This window comes from Astatotilapia calliptera, chromosome 4, assembly GCF_964374335.1.
Source record: "Astatotilapia calliptera chromosome 4, fAstCal68.1, whole genome shotgun sequence".
Taxonomy (NCBI): Eukaryota; Metazoa; Chordata; class Actinopteri; order Cichliformes; family Cichlidae; genus Astatotilapia; species Astatotilapia calliptera.
This window is the reverse complement of record NC_137425.1, coordinates 1,487,005-1,514,674: the sequence shown is the minus strand read 5'-3', so window position 1 is coordinate 1,514,674 and position 27,670 is coordinate 1,487,005. Positions and strand designations below refer to the sequence as shown.

Sequence of the window (27,670 nt, the reverse complement as noted above, 5' to 3'; positions counted from 1 at the left end):
TCGATATAACCATATATATCTGATGACGATATAAAAACGTCTTTCGTTGCATTTCACGCTATCGTTTGTTTCGTGGTGTCTCAAAATAAACTGTTTACATTAATATTTGTTCATGTTCTGATGTCACTGTAGTGGCTATATTAATAAAGTTCTCTTCCTCTTATATTTAATATAACCACACTACGGACGGACAAGCGCCTGTTTTTATGTGTTGTCGTTAGCAACAACGACGATAACAGCATCGCGTGTCCGCTTGTTTATGTTCCACATAAACCTTTCACAATAAAGCTCAAGATCCTGTTGAGACTTTTCAAAATAAACTGAATCATGTGAAAGAGCAGATTATTTACGGATGAGAAGTAAAAAAGAGCCGCCAGGTGCTAAAAAATAAAGCTTAGACTCCAACATTAGAACAGCTTTTCCCCGCAGCACGCCGTGTAATAAATACAAAGAAAACGGCGCCGTTACAACTCATGTCTAAAAATGTGTCGTTTCATGCATCGGTTAAAACACTCGACTCCAGCTACACGACGCGCAGCTGGAAACACGTCAAGCAAGTCGAGCTGCCCGAGATTCACAGAATTTACAGAAAATGTTACATGTTTGTGATTTATATGGTTATCGGACGATAGATGTCTGATATCGGGATATGAGGTTTTGGTCATATCGCGCAGCCCTATCTGCTTATCTAGAACAAAGTTGCTGTTGACGTTCGACTTTGTGTTAGGGGAAGCCACACAGAGGTGCTGTAACGTAAGTAAAGATGATGACTCTGTTACAACAGTTCATCCCACACGAACATCAGCGTGAATTAAAGATTTTGTTTGGAACAGTTTCACAGTAAAGCCAAACTGGACCCTTTGAAGGACACGACAGCCTTCATCATGAAAGACGGGCTTGAGTCTAAACCACTGTGGGCAGGTTAGAAACTCCTAAAAAGAATCTTATGTGTTATAAATTGTTTTCTTTCATGTCACTAGTTTGACCAAAGTGCAAACTGTTTGCTCGGCGCTTGTTTCGTTTTCATTGCTGGATAAAGGAACAAGTGAAATTCTCTCCAGCGTGAGGATGAAGTAGCATCAGCAGAAAATGAACAGTCGACGGACGTGTTTCTACACATGAAAACGGGAACTTTGTGGGCGGAGCAAACACCTACAGAGAGGTGCGCAGCACAGCTAGTGTAACTGAACAAATAAGAGGACGAAGCATCGCCCTCTGACCTCTGTGTCACTTCCTGCTGCTTAAAATGGCCCATATGGAAAAGAAATAGTAAAAACTTATATGTGATTACTCATGAAAGTGGCCACTTTCTCATTACTTTCATACATTGTTTTAGTAAGTATCCAAAACATACAAGTTTCATTTATATAATTTTTAAGGGATCTTATATCTGTTTTCACTCCTGTATGCTTTTCATACAAGTTTCACACAAGACAGATACAAACTTTATAAGATTTATCTTTTCCATATGGGGGATGTTGTTTATTTCTCTCACACCAGATTTGGTCGAGTTGAGTTTTTGTTTTTTTTAGCAGCTTGGGTAACATCGGTGTCACTGACTCATTGTTATTTTCTCTCTGCATTTTGATGAGCCGGAGGTAAAGGTGCCACTCTGCTCGTACAGCCACAGACCGACCAGATTTATTTTTCTGCTTTTTCTTATTTCCTCTCAAATATTTGCCGTTACAACGGCGTTCACATAAAACACGGTCAGGTTCTAATAATGAAGTCAGTGTTCAGCGCATCAGTACAGTATTCACAGCGCTTCACTTCAAGCTTCAAACTCAGACATGCAGACATGCACCACTGTAGGCCCGACTGGTGGCGTGCTGTAGACGCGGTCAGAGCGGCCGTCGGGTCACACCGAGTGCGTTCTGACAAAGTGGGACGTTTTTGAACTTCCTGTGTAACAAATAACACCAAACATGTTGTTTTTGGATAAAATTCATCCTCAGCGTGAAGAAAAGTCGACCTCGTGGTCTGATTGGTCAAATCTGATTATTCAGGTTCAAAAAGTTGAGCTTAGTTATTAATAACTATTCATTTACCATTATGAACAGTTAGACTACAGAAGCTGTTGGGGACACTCAGCGCTGTCGTGTCAAAGACAGGAAGTTACAGGAAGTTACAGGAAGTTAGGAGGCTGGAATCACGTGACTGTTACCTTTTAATATCCATGCTTCAGAAAATCAAACTGACATCAGTTTGACAAAGTTGATCATGTTCAAAAAAGTGTCACAAGGTTTTGTTTCCCACGGAGGTTATTTTGTGTGAGAGCGCTTCACTTTGAGCAGTCAACGATGCAAAACTGCTCTAAGAATAAAAATATGCAGCTGGAAATGAGAAGAACATGATACAGTCAGCTGAAATATGTAAAAAGTGATTTTATTCTGGTTTCGTGGCCTCTGTGTTTACGTAAAGCCGCCTGTGAGCGCCTGAAATGTAGCGTCCACGGTTCAGTGGTGGTGCTGGCAGCACATTTTTGGCTTCGGCTCATTTCAGGATTTTCAGAAGCCGTTTCAAAGCCATGAAACGAAATCCTCCTCCTGACACGAGCAATGTGTAAAAATACTGAGGACGGATTGACTTTTATCCTGATGCTAGTTAAGTCTCTCGGCGGGTTTCCGGCACCTTCGCTGAAGTGATGCTTTGATTTTTGCTTTATTAATTGTGCAATCTTTGTGAACTTGAGTTTATTGCTGTGAGGAGACAGCAATGACTGTCTGGGTCCCCAAATAACATTAAAGTTTATCTCCATCTTGGCTCTGGTGTGAAAAAGAAAATCTTCTCTCTGACCTGTTTTTCCTTTCGTCCTGTTGTTGATGGGATCTTATTTTTATTTGACTTTTGTCTTGAAGCGACGCAGCCACGAATTCAGTCTTTAATGAGATTCATACCTGAGCTTAAAAAGGTTTAAACACATTTTCTGCACTGTTTGAACTTCTGTGCAGAGCTGCTGAAATGAAATGTCAAACTGTGTTAGTAATTACTAATATCTCTGTGTGTGTGTGTCCTTCAGGCCAATAAGCTGAAAACGAGGACGATCCGTAACTCCCTGAATCCAGTGTGGAATGAAACGCTCACTTATGTTGGCATCACAGAGGAAGACATGCACAGGAAGACGCTGAGGTCTGTGTTTATATCTGCGTGTGTGACAAACACACACTGGGGATAATTCATCACATCTCATTTCAGAGCAATTATGCTCACAGCCATTAATCAGCTGCTCTTACATCCTGACATTCACATATGAAGCTCAGTTGTCACATTTCATTAGTTTAGCTGTCGGAGCAAAAAGCTGCACCAAGATGAAATTAAATGTTGTCTTTGCTGCTTTTCGCAGCTATCAAACACTTTTTGTTGCCAATATTGTATCAAGATCCTTCCCCGACTCTCTGGCTGCCTCTAACAGTCTGATTGGACTGAATCAGTCCTTCACAGAGTCAGAGACAACAGCAAAGAGCGCACAGCGAGCTGCTGTGAATAAAGCAGTTTGTCAGAGTTATCAGATAAACAGCTGCAGCCAAAAAAGGCTTGTTGTAGTGAATGAAGCCATCGTAAAAAACTACAGTAAACATCAGAAAGACTTTTGGGTTTAAATGACAAATGAGCCTCAGCCATCTTTATTCTGGCTGATGATGGCTAACACTAAGCTAACATGGACAAATAGCAAGTTGCTCTACAAAACCACAAGCTGTGATTTGGTAAATAAGTTTTACCCCTGATGAAGGTAAAAACATGCCCCAGATTTTTAGTGGTGCATGTTGAAATAATTTACACTGCAAACAAAAACCCAGAAATTAACTCTCAGTGTCCATAATCTGATGTCGGTGTGAGGGTCCAGCTGTGTGCCAGCAGAGGTTGGACCCAAACGCAGCACTGCAGAGACAAGACATGAACTTCTGCTAAAGACCGAACACTGAGACGAATAATGGACGGGACATGACAACAAGACTGACAAACAGGAAACACTGCCGACAACACACAAGCAAAACAGTAAGGGGACGAAACCAGAGCCACTATGGAAAACTGAACTAGGAGTCACTCTGGAAACACCAGAACACAAAGCACTGGATCAGCGACCCAGGACAGCGTGTGCCTAACATTATTCATAAACTCACAGAGTGAAAACCAGTGTTGGGACTAACGCGTTATTAAGTAACGCGTTACAGTAACTACGTTATCATTGTGGTAACGAGCACGGTAACTAGTTATTATGCCAAAATCAGGAACGCGTTAGTCGTTACTGGGATTTAGATAGGCTCGTTACTCGTTACTTCGTGTGGTGGCTATCGCGGAGCTTCCACAGATTCAGTAACATTAGCAAGTGGTGGAGGCCAGCAGGTGGATGAAGGAAAGGGGAGGCAAGAGGAGAGACCCGAGGCGGCCGCCGGTCCAAGTGTGAACTGAACTTCAGGTAAGAAGTTATGACCTGCAGTCTCTCTGGGTCAGATATGAACCAAGCTTAGGTGGAGTTTATTTTCGTTATGCTGACTTTTTCCGTACTGCGTGCTAGCTAGCATGACGGAGTTTCTATACAGCTGGGTGGTGCTATGAAGTTAATGATGTTGAACTTTATTTTGTTCATAAGTTATTAGAGTTGCCAACCGTCCCGTCTGGTATTCAGAGAAAATATTACGCGTTTCTTATTGAGGTGAAAAGGAACAGTTTGTCCCGTAATTCAGCTACAATGAAAAAGACACAAAGCTGGAGTTATTCTGTGTCTTTGCTGCACAGCTGCCTCTTCTCTCATTCTCCCCCCTCCCTCTCCTGTTTCTACTTCAGTCATGAAACTGATCAATGATCAGCTGATCGGCTCTCTTGTTTATTTATCGCTCACTTTGCGCCGAAAGAGGAAACCAGCGGATGTCGCACTAAACAACAGCAGCACGTTTAAGCTTGATCAGCTGTTGTTAGAGTTTATTTAATATTAATTTCTAGTATCAGCTGATGTTTGCTGGAGCCACAGCTGTAAAGCTGCTGGTCATGATGGTTTGGTTATCTGGTGAGAGGGAAACATGAAGATGAAACCAGGAGATGTCCTTACTGAACCATCAGAGCTGTGATGGAGAAACAGGTTTACCTTTTAGGTGACATGGATGAGTTGAAGGGAAGTTATGAACTGTTTCTGAGAGACAAATAACACCAGGATCCTTTTCTAAGTAGCTGACAGCTGGTGACTGTGCAGGGGCGGGTCTAGCAAAGTGTTGCCAGGGGGCCATGTAGGGCATTAACAGGGAGAGGGGGGCACAAAGAAATACTTTCTTATTCTCATTTAAAATGTCTCGCTTTTAAAAAATAATTATCTGAGTCTTACAACAAACGATTGATAGATTGATGCATATATACCATCAGAACAGTGAACATCACTGTCACAACAGCGTTTGTTTTCATTCAAAGGCTTTATGATTTTTCCTATAATGGCGGCCGGTCTCTAGTCAAAATGTCCGGGACGATTTTCTGTCCCAGTCCAGCCCTGTATGCAGCTCATCTGCAGTCTGCTGTTACCTACATCTTCCTACTCAGAAGGCAGAATTTCAGAGTTCTGAGTACAATCGAAAGCACCACGACTGCAGTTTTTGTGTTGGATGTAAAAGGCGCACATGACACTGTGACGTAGGCTAGAATCATGGCAGCAGTCAATGACGGTCCAGGCGTGGGGTTTCTCTCGTGGAAATGTGCACATTATCTTTTCCTTTCTGTTGGTAGGTGGCACAGTGCACTGTGGCAAGTAAGCAAGCTAGAAGACTGCAAAGTTATGGAAGCAACACATTAACAAGAGAATTCTGAGTAAAACCAAACTTACTTTCCCTAGTAACTAGTTACTTTGAAAGTAACGAGTAACTTGAAGTAACTGAGTTACTTTTGAGAGAAGTAACTAGTAATGTAACTAAGTTACTATTTTAAAGTAACTTACCCAACACTGGTGAAAACTACCATCAAGTAAATAAAAGAGCAATGACAAAGATTCAGACCATACTGAGACTCCCCACTTGCCTGACAGGGCCGTGCAGAGAGGTTTAAAGGGGCGGGTGCCCAAAGTTAAAAAGGGGCACATTGAACCAGGCTGAATAACAACACACATTCATCAAGAATCTAATATGGGAAGGGCAGGGCTGTGTTGATCTGAGACTGTAGACATTAAAAAGTCCACAGAAGAGATGGTAGCTGATTAAACAAGTGTCATGAGATAATAACAAAATGCAAAGATTGGTGACAGCGCTTGGAACCATAAGGACACAAAAAACTGTGAGAAATAATTTAGGCTCTGCCTGTGAATCACTCTTTGCTTCTCTTCTTCCTTCCTTCCCATCATTTCATATATCACTCTCCACTTGCTGTCTATCTGAGAACAAGGCACAACTTGCTATTGCAATAAACTATAATCTAATTATCCACACCTAACAACTCCTGCACTTAATCTAAAATAAAATGATGACAGAAAAATGTTATAGCCCTGCCTTTAGTAGCCTCACACAGCTCCTGCTGTTTCCTCCTCATGTCCTTACCAGGCATGTCTGCACAATGTTATATCATGAGTAATAATTTAAAAAAATCTATATACATAAAACACACACATGCACACACAGTGACACTTTAGACCTTCTTCTGAATACTGTATATACTATGGGCATCATGGTGCTGATCCAGAATCCTTACATTATTATTTATTACTAGAGCTACAATAATAAAGCAAAGAGGAGGGGGAAGTAATAAATATGAAATAATGTCATTATGATGATTGCATTTGTTTCACTATCCACTCTGTGCAGGGGCAAAGCTTATTACATGTTTAAACTGTAGAGATACAATCATTTTACTGCTGTAACATCCACATTTTGTCTTATTTAAAATATAAATCTAATATAATCTGCTTCTTAATGTATGTTTTTTAAAATACAGCTTGTGTTTTTTAATATATTATAATTATAATAATTATTATGTGGACATGCATATTAGATCGTTTTTTAGTGAAATATAATCCCTCCAGAAAGGCAGGAAAAGCCCGGAAACTTACTTTAAAACTAAATATGTTCTAAATACTTTAAAACGAAATATGTTCCCTAAAACGGTGACAGAGCTACAGACCCATGACAGCCTTACACAGGTAGCCAGCAGCTGTGACCAGCACTACCTGTGCAGTTAATAAAAGGACAGGTAATGTTTGTCACGCTGTTGCACACACAGCACGCTCGTTTGTTTCAGTTCGTCAGTCCAACGTGTACGTAATAAGCTAATACTCCTGGGTGCTACACACTACAGTGTGCGCTGTGCACCTACTTACTGGTTTTGTCGCATCAGTCTGTGTCTCTGAGTTAACTTGTGTTTCTCCTGCAGCTCCGGACCGCTAAAAATGCGCGTGCTCTTTGTGAGCTCGTTCCCGGCTCGTAACCAGCGCGTTCTGCCGTCAAGAGTGATCATTGGTTAAATGTGATCATGTGACTGATGCAAGCCAGATCCTTTTATTTAGCAAAACTGTGATTAATAGTTAAATATTATTGTTGAGGGGCACAGAAAGGACTCCGCACGCACACACACATAAAAAATAATAATTATTTTTTTTTAAAAAGTTACCTCAACAAAAGGGCACTTTGGGCACCCATCAGGAAAGGGGCGGGTGCTCAAGCCCCTCTACCCCCCCCCCCCCCCTCCTCTGCACGTGCCTGTTGCCTGATCACGGACATCAGAATATCTGTGGCTTCTTATTTAAACTTGTTGTGAGTCCCTGCAGTTAGAAAGTCCTCGGTCATGGTTCATGAGAGAAACAACCACACGACTGAGTGAAAACCTAACCCTGACCAGGCTGTCATTCACTGCAGCAGTCACAGTTAGAAGCTGTGGTTTGTAGGGCTGAAACATGTTTAAACACATTATCACAGGGTGTCACAGTGGCAGCAGTAATAAATAGTCTGTCTGGGTCCAACGATGCAGCACCGTCTGTACTGATTCTCTGATACTGTGCTGGTCTGAAGAAGAAGTTACTGTTTCCACAGCAGCATACAGAATAAAATAGTATAATTCACAAAATCAACACTGTTAATAGTAAAGTGAAAGACTAATAATGCAGTAGTGCAAATTTTTATGTATAGCAGTGATAAAAATCAGACTCATGCTGAACTGTGCAGACGATGTAGCGTGCACTGAGATTGTGCAAGAGAGAAAGAGTGGTAGTGCAAGCGGCATTAATAAAAATATATAGAGTGTAAACCTGAAGAGACAGCAGCATGAAGGGCGATCCAGAAATGTGTGGAGTCTGTCCTGACAGGAGTGTTCACCTGCAGAGAGAACAGCATCATCTCCTGCAGCGTTCCTCAGGTGGGTTCTCCACGATGGGTTCTCCACGATGGACAGCAGTGTGTTCAGTCCTGACCCTCACTGACTGACTGACCAATGATTGAATCGTTCCAGCCTTGACCCTGCTGGCACCTCTGGCGACTGGTAGAAGATCTCCAACATCTTGGTGCACATCACTGAAGGATCTGAGCTGAACGTAGAAGCAGAATACAGCGTGCTCTGCCCTCCAGGCTGTTGGCAACATGCGTGACGTACAGAACATATGACAGAGGCAACAGCTCCTTTCAACGTGATCGTCCTGCTGCTTTTTCATTTGACTTCAGAGTGCAGCATAATCAGAAGTGTCCTGTGGAGAATTGTGGCGTGGTCTTCTAAATGATGGAGCCCCCCTGTACTGATAAACATGTGTTTGCAGCACAGCGGGACGGTGAACGCAGCGGGAAGCCTTCGATTACGGAGCTCGGGAGCAAACGTGTGGAAAACACCGAAGCAAAGCTGTGAATGAACCTGTGAGGGAAACACGAGCTGGCGTCTCACGGTTCCTCCTGAAGCAGTGACCTCCTTGTCCTGGCTCCTTAACGGGATCCTCCACTCCAAAACTTTTCATCATCAAACACTCTGCTCCCTTCTTTACAAAGAAAGCTGTGATCTGCTTGGATTTAAAGGGATTTGGGATAATAAATTCTGGCTGACACAAGTTTTATTCTTTAGAGGTAAAACTTTGCTGTCTTGTTGCTTCGGGAGCTTTAACTTTTCCTTAAGTCATCAGTCTCTGGCTTTAAGCTTCTGACATGCATCCGTGATTTGAAGCTGCATAAATAAAAGAGACTTATATTATATTTCATCCCATGGAGGTCCAGTACAGCCATGAAAGCAGACTGAACAGAGAGACGTTATCTGGTAATTGCAGCCTCAGGTGATTATCGGTCATTTCTGTCTGCAGCTCGGCTGTTCGGGGCCATTACCCGCTGCTTTTGTAGCCTTTCATTTCTTTACAATTTGAAGACTGAATCCGCAGAATTAGCTTTTAATCGTTTCATCTGAGCCGTCACTGAAGTATAAAAACATGAAGACTCTCAGTGCTCTGATTTCTAAATGAGTTTGCACATCAGATGTAACGATACAGATGATATCGTTGGATCTGATGTGCAGCGTATGACTCTTCTGTCTCTGCTCCTCGCTCACAGCCTGAAAACCTCTGAAATCCAAATGAAAAAGTAAGCCGAGCAACAGCAGCCCAGTAAGTGCGGCGTTTCTTTGGCCTCCCGTGCACAGGAGTTGTTTGACTCTTTTCAGTTTGGCCCACGCCAAAACCATAAGTGTCAAACCTTGGCTGGATTAAAGAGCTGAACATTGATGAAAACAGCTGAGATCTGGGTTTGATCTCAGCGCTGCGACAACGTTTTTCGAAGGTTGGGGGAAAAGTTGAAACTGTGTGTCATTCAAATACTCTCCTCACTATGCTGTAAAAGTCAGATGATGACACTTCTCACTTTTCAAAACTTGAAAAACGTCTAAGAATCCGTTGTATTAATGTCCTTACTTCCTAAAACAGTCTCGGTTATAAAACTTCACATTTTAACAAACAGGTTTTTGCTTTCTGAACAAAAACACCTGTTTGGAAAACAAGCTTAATTAAAGAGTCGGGGCTTAAAAACACAGCCTCTCACCCCGTCAGCTCAGGCATTGTGTAACCACACAGATGTGTACCTTTCGTGGACTCACTACATCACGGATTAATCTGTGGTTATACAGCAGTTTCTACTCTACGGGATCAGTCAAATAAAACGCGCCTCATTCACATAAGGTTTTTTCTACACCTAAATACTTTCTGTCTGACAGTCACACTCTGATGAACACAACAGAGCAAATTGGGGTTCAGTATCTCACAAAAGGAGACAAAAAAGAAGGAAAGAAAAATACTAATGATAGCATCAACACTCCTATTAGAGTGATTAGTAACTAATAATAAGCCCATCCGGTCTGTGTGTCTGACGTCATTAACTGTTTCCGGGTCCAAACTCTGCTGCATCACTGAGCTACAAACTGCACTTTCATCTGTAATACAATGATAGCGTGGCTGCTTTACCAGGTTTAACATCCAGACAATGAAAACAGAATTTATTAAATTCGATGTGCTACGTGATCGCTAGCGACACAGCTATGTTAGCATAAACACTGAAGCTGGAGGATGATGCTAACTTTCTTCCACTCGATAAAAGTCAACGTGATGGTTCCTGATGGTTAGTAGTGATGGTAAATCTGATTCTTTTTACTGTGTGAGTGAGTGATTCGTTCGCTCTATGATTCAGCACAGGAGGGAAGGGGGTGAGTAGCTCAAATGTGCTGTTAGCATGTTAGCAGAGCGATGCTACTGTGAACCGAGGAGCTATTTTCTTGATGTGAGCTTCTACTCACGTTTTTTTCTTCCAGTTCAGAGCAGAAATTTTTTTGTTAAGATACTGGATGTTGTGTTTTTCTCCATAATTTTAATTATAAGCTAGATACATTGCTGCTAACAGCAACAGGGATGAGTCAGTGAGTCAGTTGGGCTTGTGAATCATGATTCATGAGTCAGTAAAGTGATTCTCGAGTATTGAACGATTCGTTCATGATTCGAGCATCACTAATGGTTAGAGACAAATGTAATCGCACGGCAGGATGCTGTAAACGGACCAAACTTCAGTCAGAACAACTGAGATAATCCATCCACAACATGAGGTTAGTCATTAATATACTGCTGCAGGGCTGCAGTTCCACTATCCTTGCTATCTCTTTAAAAGAAGCTAAAGCCAATCTTAACAGCTGTGGTCTTATATATTAAACAATTCCTTATTTCTTCGTCTAGTTTCTTTTTAAAAAACAGTCTATATTTTCACTTTCTTTACAAATCTTATGAAAAATCCCCTTTTTCTAAAACTGTTCTCACAGCTTCTGTGGACTTCGCCTCATTAAGCTGCTGTTTAGAGGTCAGAGCACAGCTTAGGTTCGTGGTCTGGGTCAGAGTTCACGACTTCATTATGTTCAGATAAAGATGTCTCGATTTCTCAGTATTAGCTCTGCAGGCTTCTGACCTTTGAACCGATTTGATCCCCAGAAGCTGGCAATCTCAGACAGATTCAGGCTGTAAATAAAAATAAAAGCCTTGCTAAGGAGAGGTCAGTCACCCAAACACACAGGCTCAGTGTCGACGCGCTCCACGCTGTGAATTTCAGTTTTTATAAATATATCTGGTGGGCAGCAGCTTGGCGACACGCTCGGCTCACAGCATTCGCTGTCTCGATTTTTCCCGTCAGCATTCCCACATTGTTTGCATCCACATTTAAAATGCCGTTTGTATTAAGGTTTAATCGGAAGCTGTGCCGACGCCGTCTGTCGTCCGTCTCCAACACGACGTTTGATCTGATGCAGTTTGATGAAAAGCAGAAACGTGTGTGTGTGTTTATGTGTGTGTGTGTGTGCGTGTGTGTTTATGTGCGTGTGTGTGTGTGCGTGTGTGTGTGCGTGTGTGTTTATGTGCGTGTGTGTGTGTGCGTGTGTGTGTGCGTGTGTGTTTATGTGCGTGTGTGTGTGCGTGTGTGTGCGTGTGTGTTTATGTGCGTGTGTGTGTTTATGTGCATGTGTGTGTGTGTGTGTGTGTGTGTGTGTTTATGTGCATGTGTGTGTGTGTGTGTGTGTTTATGTGCATGTGTGTGTGTGTGTGTGTGTGTTTATGTGTCTGTGTGTGTGTGTGCATGTGTGTGTGTGTGTGTGTGTGTGTGTGTGTGTGTTTATGTGCGTGTGTGTGTTTATGTGCATGTGTTTATGTGCGTGTGTGTGTTTATGTGCATGTGTGTGTGTGTTTATGTGCATGTGTGTGTGTGTGTGTGTGTTTATGTGCATGTGTGTGTGTGTGTGTGTTTATGTGCATGTGTGTGTGTGTGTGTGTGTGTGTGTGTGTGTGTTTATGTGTCTGTGTGTGTGTGTGCATGTGTGTGTGTGTGTGTGTGTGTGTGTGTGTTTACACACTGTCAGAACAAGAAGATGTAAACAGGTGAAACTCCAGCAGGGTGGATGAAGCCGTTCCTGCCTCTGGTCTCAGCACAAACCAACACTGCTCTCCTGTCTCCTCTCATGTTTCCTCTTACATTTCCTTAAACCTCTCGTTCCCTCTGTTTTCCATCCTGTCTCGTTCCCTCTTGTATTCCTACTCCTCTCTGCCTCTCTTTGTCCTCTGCTGTTCCATTTCTTCTCTTCTCACTTCCTTATTTTACTTTTCTCTCCTGTGTTTCCTGTCGCCTTTGCTGTCGCTCCAGTTTCTCTTCTCCTGTGTCCTCTTCCTCTCTGGTCGTTTCCACGTCTCCTCATCTTTCTCCATCGTTTTTTTCTTTGATGTCTCCCCTGATGATGTTTCATTCACTGTCTGATTCGCATCATTTAGGCTACTGTCTACTTATCATTTCCCCTGTCACTTCCTGTTTCAGTGTTTTCCCCTTTCTTTCCTCTCCAGTCTCATTTCCATTTGCTTCCTGATTATTTCTCTTTTTTTGTTATGTTTCCTCTCCCATTTCCTTCCCAATGTCCTTTTCTTTTTCATGTTTGCTTATCCCATTTCCTGTTTCCTATAGTGTTTCCTCTGCTATTTCTGCCTCTGTATCCTCTCCCATCTCCTGCTCTTTCCTTCATTACTTCCTCTTGTTTCCTGTTTCCTTTCTTGTCTGGTATGAACTAACCTCAGCAGGGCTCGATGTTAGAGCCGGCATCTTTCCCTCACTGTGTGCTAAATGTAAATGAACTGGACGAAGGCCTGCTGACGCTCAGCCTCGACACCACCCGACAGGCTGTGGAGGTGCCGTGTTTGATGGCTGGATGAGGAGGAGCGTGTCGGGAGTCGGCAGCTTCGTTTGATCTGACATTTTGCTTTTTCACTGGCAGCTTCTGCAGTTTGATCGCGATCACACTCGCGACCTTTTTCAGAGCTGTCAAGTGCTTGTCAGCAGCAGCGGGAGGAGGAAGAGGAGGAGGGTTTCCTCTCCTACGCCTGCGGCTGACGGAGGTTATAAGATAAGATAAGATAAGATAACCTTTATTAGTCCCACACGTGGGAAATTTGTTATGCATCAGGGCGTGAGGAGAAGCGTGAATCACTGTCAGAAATCCCAGAGGAAGCGCGGGAATAATGATATTCTGAACTAGTTCCAGTCTAACGTTGAGCCCGAGGAGGTCGACTCTCCCTCTGCCTCCTGCTCGTGTCCAGATTTCTCCCACTGAATAAAGTATGAGATGCAAACACGGCCATGCGGCGGAAACTGAAACGCTCTAAAGATGATCATTAATCTCAGTCTGAAAAGCAAAAGAAGAATAAAGCTGTTTTTGTTTCGGCGTGCGGGCGGAGGTTCATCTTGAACTCGGTTATGTCGTCGGTTTCTTAGAGGTGCATCTGTGTGTTTCCTGTGTCTGTGAAGTACTTTGTGAGCTTGTGTTTAAAAGTTCTCATTGAGAAAAAAAGGTTGTTTTGAGCTTCAGACCTTTATGTACTTCCTTATTTTATTCCTCCTGTTTCCTGTTCCTCTCATGTTTCTTTTCAGCTTCCTCCTTTGATTCCTTTGTAATCTCCTCCTCTCCTTTCTTATTTCCTCTTCTGTTTTCAGTCTTTTTTCTTGTTCTATTTCTTCTGTTTCCCAATTGCTTTGCTGTTTCCTCTTTCGTTTCCTGTCTCCTTTCCCATTTTCATCTCCTTGCCAGGTCTTTCGTCTTCTTACACATTTCTGTTCCTTCTCTGGTCTTAGTTTCCTGATTCCTTATCACTGTCCTATCCCTTTCTGTGTTTCCATTCCTATTTCCTCTTCTGCTTCTTCCCCTGTTTCCTCACTAGTCTCCTTTGCCATTCCCTCTCCTGTTTCCTCCTCTGTTTCATCTCTTTTGTCCTCTCTTGTTTCCTTTGCTGTTTCCTTATCCCATTCATTTTTCCTTTTCCTTCTGATTTGTTTCCTGCTTCCTTTCCTTCATTTGTTTTCTGATCCCTTTCCTGTCTGCTCTACTGTTTCATGCAATCTTTACTATATTCCTAATACATCTGCAGTTTCATCTCCTGTCTCCTAAATTCATTTTGTTTGTTTCCTCTGCTATGTCCTGGTTCCTTTCCTGCCTCTGGTGCTCTTTCACACTCCTCTCCTGTTTATTTCATTTCAACAGTAGTTCTTTGTTTTTTTCTACTTTTTCCTCTTTCCTCTCCTTCCCTCCCCTCCTGACTCCTTTGCTTCCTCTCCTTGTTCAGGTTGTCCGTGTGTGACGAGGACAAGTTGACTCATAATGAGTTAATCGGGGAGTCCCGAGTCCCTCTGAAGCGCGTGAAACCCGACCAGACGAAACATTTCCACACCTGCCTGGAGCATCCACCACCGGTAGGACACACGCACGCGCACACGCTGGAAAAAGACTTTAATAATGAAAATGTTATTACACGTTTCCTAAAAGCTATAAAAAGATAAAATTTTGTGACTTTCAGAAACTGTCAAGAATTTTGGATCCCGTTGGGTTTATTTTCAAAAATTGTTCCTCGGTTGACGTTTGTGTTGCAGTCACACTAACAAAAACTGCAGCATGATGATGAACTTGTAGAGCTTTAAGTGTTTGATCTGAAGATGGAGACCCCGTCTGTGGTCACTTCCAATCAGGTCCTGCAGACTGAGTCAGTGTGCAGCTGAGTGGGATCAGGTCCACAGTCACATACACTCTGTGATAACACGGCGATTAACGGTGATAAACTGGGAGACATCGCAAATCTGTTGCCATCTACATACACAAACACTGATGGCAACGTAACTGCAGGACGACACAGATGCTCAGCTACCTTGGTCACAACCAGAGGATTTAAAGAGATGTTGGTGACAAGTTGCTGTCATCAGCAGACTGACTGCAACATAAACATGGAATTTGTGCAATTGGTCACCCAACGTGAAAAAATTCAGCGTAATGCAATAAAATCACCAGGCAACGAATGACGTCTCCTTGTGACGAGGAGGTTACGGTCCTAGTGCACCTTCATGTGATTCACTGTAAAGATGGAATCCAGACTTTAACCCTTTAGAGCCGGTCGGAGCGGACACGCTCTATTTTGCGTAACTATTTTTAAATCCCAGTAGCTCTGCAACCACGTAAGCTAGCACAAAAATTTTTTTTGCATATGAAACCGGAGGAGTTGTACTTACATCTGATGCCATCAGCTTGTCCTCGGTCACGGTTTCCTTCCACACAAAGCTTTGCAAAAATAGCATAAAAAGCGCTTGCAGGAACTAAAACATAATATTCCAGAAACACGCTTTGCCGATCCGATCAGCTGTTCATAACACTTCCTACGTTGGAATAGACGTCAGCGCGAACTTTTGCATTTCCGCCATTACCTGCCCGAAACCGGAAGTGACGTCATTTTCGCGGAAATGTAGTCTTTTTTACCATCAGGGCCTCAGGGCCTATACTGGTCTTTTTAAAAGTTATCTTTGACTTTATGGCTTTCTGTGTCGTTTCTGGGATGCTTAGGACTCATATTGCACTGCTGGAAATAGTTTATTTTGATGCATATGCTGCTTTTTTGCAAATTTGCAGTATAATATTTATTTTCGTTTTTCCTGCAGTGTATGAAAATTGGTGTATTTCAAAAATAAAACTATGAAGACACTCAAAATAAATTTCCTGTGGTGGGAAACTATTTTGTGCAACTTTTTTGTATTTACAGTTTTGAGGGATAAGCCTCTTAAATTTCTCTAACTACAAATATATGTTAAAAAAGCAAAAACGATTTTCAATTTTTTTGTAGTTTATTGCACTTTTTTGCAATTTATGTAATTACTATGCACTTAATGAATACATATGATTAAAATCTGGGCTATAATGGTTGTATTGATGTATAGCAACTTGAAATGCTCCCAAAAATGGCTCCACAGCATGTAAAAATATACTATAAGCTCTGGCGGACTTGGTTCTATGGTAGGTCTTAAAGGGTTAAACAGGTTTTACAAAGAGAAAGAATCTGCTGCAGTTCCACTAACGTCCAGCAGGCTCCAGCAGTGAGTCAGTCCCCATAGACTCCCATGTTCAAACGTTACAGCAGAAAGAAACACGTTTACAGCCTGATACAGACTTCCATCTGCTATATACAGTCTATGATACGATGAAGCATCAAAAGTCATCCTCACGGTTTCCTCTCTCTGCTCTATTCTCGTCTCGCCCTCAGCTTCCCTCTCCGACTGCCATGGGTGAAGCCCTGAGAGGAATTTCCTGCTACTTACGAGAGGTAAAGCTTCAACTTTCCATCTGCCCAGTTTGAAGTGCAGGTCTCACAGCAGACTCAAAGTCATGTGATCACCACAGTCATCAGCTTTGTGAGGTGATCACATGACCAAAGTACTAATGCTAAACACGCTGTGCTGTGCAAACTCTTCATTCTTGTACAGCAGTGGGAGGCGTGCAGTAATGAATTATCACTGAGCATCATCCGGCTGTGCTGTCTGTCTAAAACGAGCGCTCCTGCCTTTTTGAAGTATTTATATGATGTTTTCTAAACGCGTGGCTGCAGATGCCTGTGCTCTGACAGGGAGGGTTTGATCTCTGGAGTTCCTTGTTGGCGTCCTGTGGTGCTGCTGAACACTCATTAGGACCTTACACTGACGCTCGCTCAGCAGAAACTGGTCCTTCTGTGGTGAGCTTAATCAAACGGACTTGTTTGGCGATGATTTTTACACAAACTGGACCTCTCTGCAAAACTCAGCTGAGAGTATGTGTAATGCTTTAATGCTCTGGGTGAGTACAGCGTAAATCAATCAGTTCTTTGATCCCAGCTTTAGGCCCTCTGGGGGGGGCGGGGCCTGTTTCAGTGGAAACTGAAATGACACTGTGCACAGTGTGTTGTGTTCTGGCTTTGATGAGTGGACCTGATCACACAAACTCATGACACATCCAGTTTCACCGTCTGAAGCTACATAGGAGATGTCCAAGTTCATGGGCTGCTTCCTCCTGAGGCCGATTACGTCACGGCGACGCAACGAAGGCTGCCCTAATTCGTAGACTCCTCCAAATGCATCCTCCTTTTCCCCGAATTTGAAGGATGGGTTGGGTGTGTTCTTCGTGGCCCACCATATCTCAGAATTCATAGCGCGGCCCAGCCAATTCCAGCTGCTTAGTTTTAATATTACTCTTATTAATCTTTCTGGGTCACAAAATAAACTTTTAAAATATTTTCTGGTGAGAATGTCGCTGTGTAAACTTCAAATATCTGCTCTGTTTATCAAGACATCACATATTTGCAAAAGTTTATTAAACTCCACCGAGACAGCGGTGACGCAAATCTGAAGGCTCGACCGTCCCATTTCACAGCCGCTCACTTCCGGCCTACCCGACCTTCTGAGGACCCGGCCCACGTAGACCCCGAAGGCCGGGTCCTCAGGAGGATGCAGCCCATGAATTTGGACACGACCGTAGAGCAGGTGAGCAGGGCAGGAAGTCAACCACAGGAACAGCAGAGAGAATCATATCAGTTTTCAAAATAAAAGACCCAGGAGTAAAAACAGAAACAGACTCAGAGTGGGTGTAGTTCAGAGGTCAAACCTACAGAAAGGATTTGTTGTTATGGAGCGTATCCCAGCAGTCAAAGCACTGAGACAGGTTCAATCCACAGTCTCAACAGACAAAAGCAGTATCCAGTGGATCTACTTTCTGCTAAAGAAATAGTCCCACCAGTGAGAAATCCCAGTTTAAGCCCAGATTACACCTCATTACTGCTGTTACTGGTTGCACAGCATTATTAGTTAGAGCTGTCGGTGCATCGGATCTCTGAAAGACGACTTCGGCTGTTCCCGTCCTGACGAGACGGTTGTCATGGGGAATAAGTCTCCAGAGCTCGACCTTCCTGAATAAATCCAGCGTGTTGAGTCGAATGTGAGTCATGCTCTGAAACGCTGATAACAGGAGAGGTCGGAGGAATTAATGCTCTAATTAACCCCGTTTCTGTGTTTAGACCAGTGTGTTTCTTGAAGTCGGGGACGCTGCAGAGTGCTGACTCTCTCTAAGCTGTCAGGGCTCCTCGTCTTTATTCATCAGAACCCAGAGAGCTGCGAAGGAAGCATAATCTGCATGATGAGGAGCTGAGCGAGGAAGCTGAGAGAGTGTGTCTCTGTCTTTAAGTGATATTTGCTGTGAAGTGGATTCAAAACATTTATAGAGGAGAGGCTCTTTGGATTCCCCTCCGACATCATCAAGCTCTATGAGAAGCTCCTCAGGAGGAGGCGGTTAAACATTTCCCTGCAGGGCTGTTTTCACATGTTGATGCTAATGAGAGCCGTTTTAATTGATGAGTTTATTTTCAGCAAAATATTAAAATTAGCTAAAAGTTCCCAAATGAAGGGAAAATAAAATCTGAGATATAAAATAGAAACATGAAAGGCTCATCAGAGCAGGCCCTCCTCAAACCCCAAATATTTACCCCTCACTTCCTCCTTTGTCTGAACCTAGCTGTTTAAGCTCCTCCCTCTCTAAGCCAACTTTCGTCTGATTGGCTGGTGCTCACAAACAACAAAACCTTCTGCTACTACAACCACGACCCAAAGTACTGCAGAAACTCACCGCTGGATCCAAAGATTCAAGACAAAAAGATCATTTATCACATTTTACGCACACAAAGCTACAAGCATGAGTTTGGTCTTCCTCGGACAGGAAGTCCAAGGCCTCGAGTAACAACCCAGGCTGTCAGCTGATTGGTTTTTGACTCCTTCGGAGCCTCCGGGGGTTTTGCCGTGTCTCACATTTCGCTGCAGTTCATTTAGATTCAGCTCCACCTCATTCAGTCTTCCTAAAATAAATTGCCTGCCAATTTCTTTTGAAAACAGGCAACTGCAAACTCGGTGTTCTCCACATCCTGCAGTGTACTGCAGACCTCGTTTTGGAGGAAGCAAATTCAAAGGCTTCTCCAAATGTTCTGATTATATCAGGAGCGAGTGTGGAAATGTAAAGTAACAGCTCCACGGGTGTGAAAACAAAACAAACCCAGGCTCTATCGATCTGTCTCCACCCGTCCTCTCAAAGTGCACGTCCAACCAAATCAACAGAAACAAAGTGCAGCGTGGCAGTAAGTTCAGTTTGAACAGTAAAAGGTGAAAGGTCGCCGTGTTAAGATCGTGGAGGCTACACATGTGGTTCACAGTCTACACCACACCTGGCGGCTCATTACCTGGACGGTGTCCCGTAATTAAAAAAACAAAAAACAGATGGTGAGAAACAAACAGCGCAGTTAGGACATCCAGGATCTGTGGGACGGGATGACCTGAGTTTGAGTAACCTGCAGGTCGCTGTTATCAGACCATGTGTGGCCGATTCGAGCTTGCGGACTTCACAGTGCACCTGCAGTGCAGTCTGATCATTAATGAACAGCTGTTAATTAGACTTTTCCCTGATCGTACCTGTGGGATCTCCGTAATGATGGAAATCAGTGTGTGACCGCGAGACGGGTCACATGATCACACAGCAGGTGAGCCTCTGCGATCCAGGTGTTGTCCAAGTGTTTTTCAGAGGACGAGCCCGGAGATGTTCTGGGTGTGTTGTTCTGAAGATATGAAGCACGAGTCGGCGAGAGGACACTGGGAGTCAATCAACACATCTACAGAAATAATGAGGACAACTGAGCTGCAGCTTTAACGCCATTAAAATACAAAACACAGCAGCTGGGCTGAGAGTCTTAACGATCGCTGTCACAGGAAGTGATTCACAGCAAGGCGGGACCACAGGAAGTCGACCACACTGAGCAACTTCAAGCAACGACCGCAGAAATTAGCGATCTGTACTGGGAGGATGCAGTTGGTTGTCATATGACAGGGAGGTAAATTAATTAGATTGTTACCAAGGGAACCAAGAGCATGAAATGTCGACAAAGCACCAAGCAACTGACGAATCGCTTCCTGTTGGACGCCAGGGCTCGGAGTGATGAGCCAGTGGAGGATGGGGCGCACCCTTGTGGTGAGGCTGATGATTTTCCAGTCGATCGACGTTCCTACACTCACGTTTGGGCCGGAGCGCCGGGTCGTGAGAGAACAACAGGGCTGCATCTGCCATAGCTTCTGTCCGTGGGGGGGCGCAGACATCTGGAGGAGAGCCTCCTTTGTGTTGCTGAGTGGATCAGGATGCTTCGCCTTGGAGGTTTTTCCAGCTGGGAGGAAAATTGCTGAACATGGAGACACAAAGCATCTTTATGGTGAAATAGTCACAAAGCTGATTATCAGACATTAAATTTTGGTGGTAGTGAGCATGAATACATAAATAAAGGAAAAGGAAAGGAAGTATGTTTCATGCCCTGAGGAAGCTGGGAGACGTTCATAGTTAATAACACTAAACCATAAGTGTTGTTGCCATTGCACATTGCACTTCTTTGATGAAAAATCTAGGTTGTTTTATCAGGCTTATATTATATTATTTTGGTGAGTGTATGTGATGTGTTGGTTGTCTGTTTGTTTGTTTGTACGGACATACTGCAAATCAATTTCCTGTTAGGGACAATAAAGTTACCATTGACCATTGACCATTGGTCACCATGGCAACCATGAAAGAAAACATCTAAAAGATGTTTTTGCAAACGTAACTCAGTTCAGTTCAACTTTATAAAGTATTAGTAGTGTAAGTTAATGTGTATGTGACCAAGTATGTGACCAAGTGGTTGGCGGGGTTACACAAAAAATAATAAAATGACAACGCCACCTATGGGAATTTCACCCCCAGGAAATATATATTTAAGAAAAATAGATAAAAGCAAATAAAAGAGGCCGCACAGATTCAAGGATGCACACCGAGGCAGGTTGGAAAAAATAAAGAGTAAAATATTAGGAAAAAGAAATGTAGTGTTGTAGTTTACAGTGTCCTAAAGTTACAATAAAACAATCGTGGAACTGGGACTTACCAGTGGACCCAAAAGAAAATCACTACAGCTGGCACCCAGTGCTGTACAAAAGTGTGCAAACGACCCGACAATCAGACAACCTGTGAGCACTTGGCAAGAGTGGGAAGGAAAAACTCCCTGTTAATAATTTAACCCAGCAGTTATGATGCCTAACGTTAACCCAGCCACATATTTTAAATGAATGAAGAATTAAAAAGGGAAGGTCTGTGACAGCACCTCTAACCTCCAAATATGGACATTTTTTGTTTTCTGAACGTGGAAAATATTAAATTATTAATATTTAAACTTGTGATTATTTCATGAAGTGTGTGTTGTACATCAGGCACAGGAAATCCTCAGGGTCCTCCGGGGGAAGTGGAAAGTGTTTCCTTTACGATCGTAGTTGGACTAATTATTTGTCTCTCTGTTTCTGTCTCCTACATTTAAAACTTTAACTTTTTAAAAAACACTTTACATGATTCAGTCCATTTACTCCACTAACTGGAATATTCCCACATGAATCTGAGGAAGTGTGTTGTTAGAGGTTTGATGTCTGCAGTAATTTATCTTGGGCAGAATTTCTGTGTTGGGTTCAGAGAATGAGAAACTCCGAGCCAGGAAACAATAAGAGCTCAAACTAATGAGAAAAATCTGAGACAGCACAGGACCGAAGACGGGACGGGAGCACCGAGACAGGACGCGCCGCCGGCGCCGCTGGAGATACGTGTCATCAAAGAACCCGAGGCTGTGCCAGAAGCAGCAGGCTGGAGAGGATGCGTCTGCAGAAAAACGAGAGCTAATTCATCACCTGAGCTGAAAGTGACAGCGGGAGGGAAAAAGGCGACAGATGACGAGTTAAAACCCACCGAGAGGTCTGGATGGTCGGCGGGGAGCCCGCAGTGACTCGTGCTTTGTTCCTGAGTAGTCTGGAGACAAAGATGTCTTCCCCCCGCTGAGCTCATGGTTCAGGACATAAATACAGAGCGTAACATCTTCAGACTCAGTCAGACTGAAAAAAACCTCTCTGGGTTTTAATATTTCAGTCAGGCACAGTTTAATTTTACCTTTCCTGTTGGTTACAGGGTCAGGCGCTCCGTGAAGCGAGGCACGTGTAAACACAACCTCTGCTGAACGCCCAGTTCGGTGTTTGTTTCTCCCACTTTCATGAGTTTATGCTCGCAGTTTAAAATGGAAGAAACTTGTTTTTTACACTAATCAGATGTTGTAGTGGTCTCCCACAGACCTCCGACGGCTTCCTCCGACATCCAGCTGCAGAAGTTGGTGGTAGATCCTTGAAGTCGGGTGGTTCACGCAGATCCTTGGACTTCATCTGCTCATCCCCAAACGGTGAGGGCAGACTGCTCCTTCTTGATCCTAGTTCAGCTGAAGGTTTCTTCCTGTTAAAAGGGAGTTTTTCCTTCCCACTGTCACCATAGTGCTGCTCATATGGGGTCATATGATTGTTGGGTTTTCTCTGTATCTGTTATTGTAGGGTCTACCTTACAATATAAAGCACCTGGAGGCGACTGTTGTGATTTGGCGCTTGTTCTAAAGTGTCCCATGGATGGGACTTGTGATCTGCTGTGGGACCGTGAGGCCACCAACTCTGAGCTGTGTTTAGCACGAGCAGGTGCAGTGCTAAGTTAGCAGGTAATCCTGCTAAACAGTGTGCATCCGCAGACTGAGAGCATGACAAAGACACACCTGTGGCTCAGTGACATCCAATCAAAATTCTAGAATTTCACTGCCCGCTAAAGCTGGAGCTCAGCCTTATTGGACAGTTTGTTACTACAGTAACCTCACAGCAAACATATGATTGGTCATTAAAGATGCTCCAAAAAGCTCCAACAGCACAAACGCGGTCCAGAGGTCCAGTTCAGGTGAAGCTAGCAGACAGCTACACCTGTGTCTCCATCCACCTGTCAGTCAGAGGCCACGCCCCTAATAATGCTAGCTTTAAACATGTGAGTTATAAAAAAACATGTTACTGTTGAAAAGTTTTAACAGGAGAGTCTATGGGGACTGACTCACTGCTGCCTCTGCTGGACATCAGAGGAACTGCAGCTTTGTTTCGTCTGTCTGTACCTCAGGCCTCGGATTCGTACTCACATCACAGTTAAAACAACATGAATCCCAGCTGCTGTGCTCTGAGGTGGAAGCCAAGGGGCAGATTTTGGTGCTGAAAGATTGCCCTAACAAACACTTTGACAACTCTGGACTCCTGATTGTTTTTTCAGACACATTCGTGGCCCGTGTGTGAAATGTAGGGAGTGTGACCTCATCACAGCCCACTCCTCCTGCTCGGAGGATTTCAGATCCTGACGTGTCTCTCACAGATTCCCGGGAGGTCACTGATCCAGGATCAGCAGCAAAGACGAGTCAGTGCATCCTTTACAATCATTTAAAAGCAAAACCATCTATGAAGATGTGACAATAAACATTTTGTATTACACTACACTTTTATTTACACACGAGGAGAACTGGCTCATGTGGCGTCGCAGACTCGGTGCAGATGTGTGTTTAGTTTTCCGGTTTGGACTCTGGAATCGTCCGCAGACCTTCCTGATCCGGCCATCGGGCTGATGTCCACGTGATGTGTTCTCCTGTGCTGAGCCCAGTCTGTCTGCCGTGGTCTGAGGAGCAAACTCAAGCAGAGTGATGTCACACAGGGAACTTGGTGACAGGCTTTAAGCTGAGAGCATTTTCATATTAAAATGAGGCGTTATCCACCTCACAGGTGATTTATGTTTGGGCCTCAGCGGGTCAGGCGCTCGGGGGCTCTGAGTCTATTTTCAGAGGTTCATTTCTGCTCTCTGCGATGCGCTCTTCATCACTCCTCTCCATGTGGGCAGATAAAGTTGGCAGAGCGGAGTGAAACCCATTATCTGAATTAGTCCTCATTATACGCTCTCTGACTGAGATCATTTCCAGTGAATTAAACCATCATGAGTTGAAACTACTTCTCATTTTCTCTTGGATGAGTCCTTCAGGACCTCTGGGCGTCTCCGAGCCGCAGGTTTGAAACGCGATGCCCTCCCACCGACCCCAGGGACCCTCGGGACCTCGTGTTATAAGTCTGTCGCGGCGGTCACTAAACTGTACCTGCACATGTCCGAGGGGATGACCGTGTGCTCTGATCGCTAATAATGATCAGAAAGACACAACAGTGCAACAGAAAAGTGCAACAATCACTGTGTGTTGTGCAAAAAGTACCTTGACGTATGAGCACAGAGCTGATTGATCCTAATCCATCTATATGTATAATCATATATATGATTATATCACTGTATACAGATTAGGTATATAAATCCCTGATTCTCACTTGTTGCTAATCGTCCTGCTGGTTGACGCTGACGCGTTGAACCTTCACTTCCTGTTCTGATTTTCTGGATGTTTCCCGTCTGTGACGTTTAAAAACAAGGTGGAGGGGCTGCTGTCTTTGGGTGATTAAAGAAACATGTATTCAGAGCCGTGTCTTCGTTTGAAAGGAATGAGCTTTGGTGTCGAGTCGAACTCTTTTACAGATTAGATTCACGCGGCGTGGACGACGCAGGCTCAGCTCGCTGCTGCTGTTGTTTTTTTATTTGTTTAAAGGGCTGCAAGCTCATTAGCCGCCTGCGCCCGCCTCTGCGGTCGTACAGGTGTTTTCACAAAGACGGACGCTCGGGGGTGTTTTACTGTTGCTGTTTTCAGCCAATTGGCCTCAGCGCGGAGACAAACAGATCTTTACCTAATGACTCACCTTCAGTCTGAAAATCCAACCCAGACACACACAGCTGCTCGGAGTCTCTCCGGGGATTAGAGGAGCTCCTTCTCCGGGCTCATTTTCCACGTTTTCTCTGTGGAAATGAAGTAATTTGATTGATTAGCAGTGCAATTAAAAGGCTGAGTGTTTTCCCTTTTTAGAGGCTTACACAAAAAGTCCAATTAAACTAATTTTAGCGACACAGAATATGTATAATTACATCCCTCAGCTCAAAAAAGACATCAGTATTTATTACACATCATAATGTGTTGCAGTTAATGTTTGCTCTGCCATTAATAGTTATTATTTTTTATGTGGGCGGCTGGATGAAAAAGGTTTCAATTCCCCCTGCAGCTGTAAAACAGGAGTTGGGGCTGCAGAGCCTCATGACTTTGGCTTTGTAGTTTTGGCGTCTTCAGCCATGCAGACAAACTGGTTTGATTAATCCAGTTAATCCAGCTAAATGTACTCACAGCGTAATATGTGATGACGAGAGACGGAGAAAGCATCAGTTTATGTTACAGTGCATTCACATTTCCAACAACAGCAAAAGAAACAATGTGTTCAAGCTGGTAAAATATTGTTGTGAAAAACACAGAATGAGTTGATGTTGGCGACCTCGTCTCACAGTCAAAGACAGACGCAGTGGCCGTGACATCACTCGCTGGTCACTGATGCCCTGCTGTGAAACCTTGATGTGCAGCTCTGTGATGTGACTCGGAGGAGCGCCTCATTTTCAGGCTCATTGGAGTCATTGGACCTGAGCACGCAGTGTCACACCTCAGGTTTTTGAAACACAGCATGACGGAGCTGAAATAAACTTTACGTTTTTATTCAGTGTGACCAGAAACAAGCGACTGGGCAGATAAACCCAGCAGGTATACAGAGGTCAGAGGTTCTATCGGGTAGGAAGTCTTTCATCGCCACCTGGTGGCAAACGTTCCCTGAAGGCAGCAACAGCAACCTTGAGGGAACGTTCCCTAAAGGCTCCCTAAATGTTGCATTTCCGACTGTTCCCTGAAGGTTGTGTCTGTAGGATCTCTAAGGGAACTCTAAGGAGCCTTCAGGGAACGTTCCCTAAAGCTTTGCAACCAAGCAGCTGCTCTCTTATGGACATTTTAGGCTCTCGTTGCCTAGGTTACACTCTAATGTATTCATGGTAGCTCTTTCACTCGCGCCGCTGAAATCTGAGAAACGTTTATCGGAGTCCCGCCACTTCCTGTCACAAGCGTTTTTTTGCTGATGTCACTGAATGTCGTTTGCTTTCTGCGGTCTCGGGTTATCAGGTCACTCCTGGTGTGTACGCAGCTTCAAGCACCACACTGACTTCATGTTTCCGAGCCCCGAATCCTCGTCCATGTTTTTTCCGTCTGCGTTGCGTGACTGTGAGCTAGCTTTCAGCCGCATTACCAAAAGACAGCTCACTGAATCCTCTGTCAACATCTGTCAACATCAGTCCATAGTTTCCTTCCTGATGTGAACTCCGTGTTGATGCTGGCAGTAGAAGAAAGATGTCAAATCCTTTTTGGACTTAAGTGGAAAATTCACAGAGCCGTTCAGGTGGAGATCAGTCCACAGGCTGTTTGAGGCAGTCAAAAGCATTTAATACATGAAAAGTTGGGTGAAGCACACTGAAGCAGAGTTTGCAGCGTGATAAACCGTCTCTCAGGTGCTTTTGCTGCTTTTCAGTCTCATGGAAAACATCAAACAGCAGATTTTAAATCCTTTCCTGCTGCCGGTTTATCTGGATGACCCGTGCAGCTCAGACCTTTCCCTTTCAAAGTCGAGCGTGGAAGCTTCAGTCTGCGCGCCGGCTGTACGTCACCCACTCACCTGGAACGTGAACCTCCGGTGTGATGACATTTCCTGCAGCAGAGGAGTCATTGAAGTGTGGATGGGAGTTTCACTTTGTAGACTCTGATTTCAGCTGGGAGTGTTTACAAAGTGCATCGCCCTCTGTTTGGTGGGCGGGAGAGAAATCCTGCCAGGCCCTGCTGGTTCCCAGTAAAAGCCATCGATCTGCTCATTCCCGACCTCTTTTCCTTTTTTTAGCTGCAGCTCTTCGTGTCAAATGGTGGAAAGTGAGCTCGCTGGAGCTGAATACCAACTCAGACCGTAGGAGGCGGTTAGTACACGGCTTAAATAAAATCTCTGCCCTTTCATTTTCCCTTCACAGAGTTCCAAACTGAAGCTTTTGTCTTTTTAAAGCGCAGTGAAAGGTCGAAGTGTGAATTAGGCCAAGGTCCAGGTGATAAACTGAGCACGCTCAGTAGGGCTGTAATGAGAACGGCGGGAGTGATGGAGTGAACCCGTGGCATCTGACGGAGACAGGAAAGCTCCCCCCGGGAGAAGGGCGAGGCAGAGACGGAGGATTAAACTATCGATCTTCGTACCTTCTGCTGTGCCGTGATCAGAGAGATCAAATCGAAGACCTGCTGTGAGACGAGTTTTAACGAACGCCATCGCTGTGGAGACATGTCTGTTTGATCTCCTCCATCTGTGGGAACATTTTAAAGAAACAAAAATCTATTTGTTTCTTTAATATGAGAATCTTGGACTTACGTTTTAGTGAGGTTTCAGAAATGTGCAGTAATTTCAACCCTTTCAGGATAAAACTGTGGCCTCTGTAGAGGACAGCAGGACTACAGGAGCAGGGATGAGGTGGAGGAGGGTCAGATGTTAGGAGGAGGAAGGTGAAAGTTCAGAGGAGGTGGATCTGTGGCAAAATAATTACA

General features: G+C 44.0%; 1 protein-coding gene and 1 long non-coding RNA gene across 2 annotated transcripts in view; one reads left to right on the top strand and one right to left on the bottom strand.

Moving 5' to 3' along the window:
- Positions 1-27,670, top strand: part of doc2a (double C2-like domains, alpha) — a 66,219-nt gene that overhangs the window by 26,228 nt on the left and 12,321 nt on the right. The window contains exons 5-7 of the mRNA XM_026163880.2: positions 3,020-3,129; positions 14,552-14,678; positions 16,508-16,567. Coding sequence (XP_026019665.1) covers positions 3,020-3,129; positions 14,552-14,678; positions 16,508-16,567 — 297 coding nt within the window. The remainder of the gene's footprint in view (positions 1-3,019; positions 3,130-14,551; positions 14,679-16,507; positions 16,568-27,670) is intronic.
- LOC145428209 (uncharacterized) lies at positions 17,830-27,637 on the bottom strand. The gene is made up of 3 exons (XR_013908438.1): positions 27,498-27,637; positions 24,933-25,029; positions 17,830-20,482 (listed from the first exon to the last, which is right to left on the bottom strand). It is a non-coding gene; the product is annotated as an uncharacterized LOC145428209 (long non-coding RNA).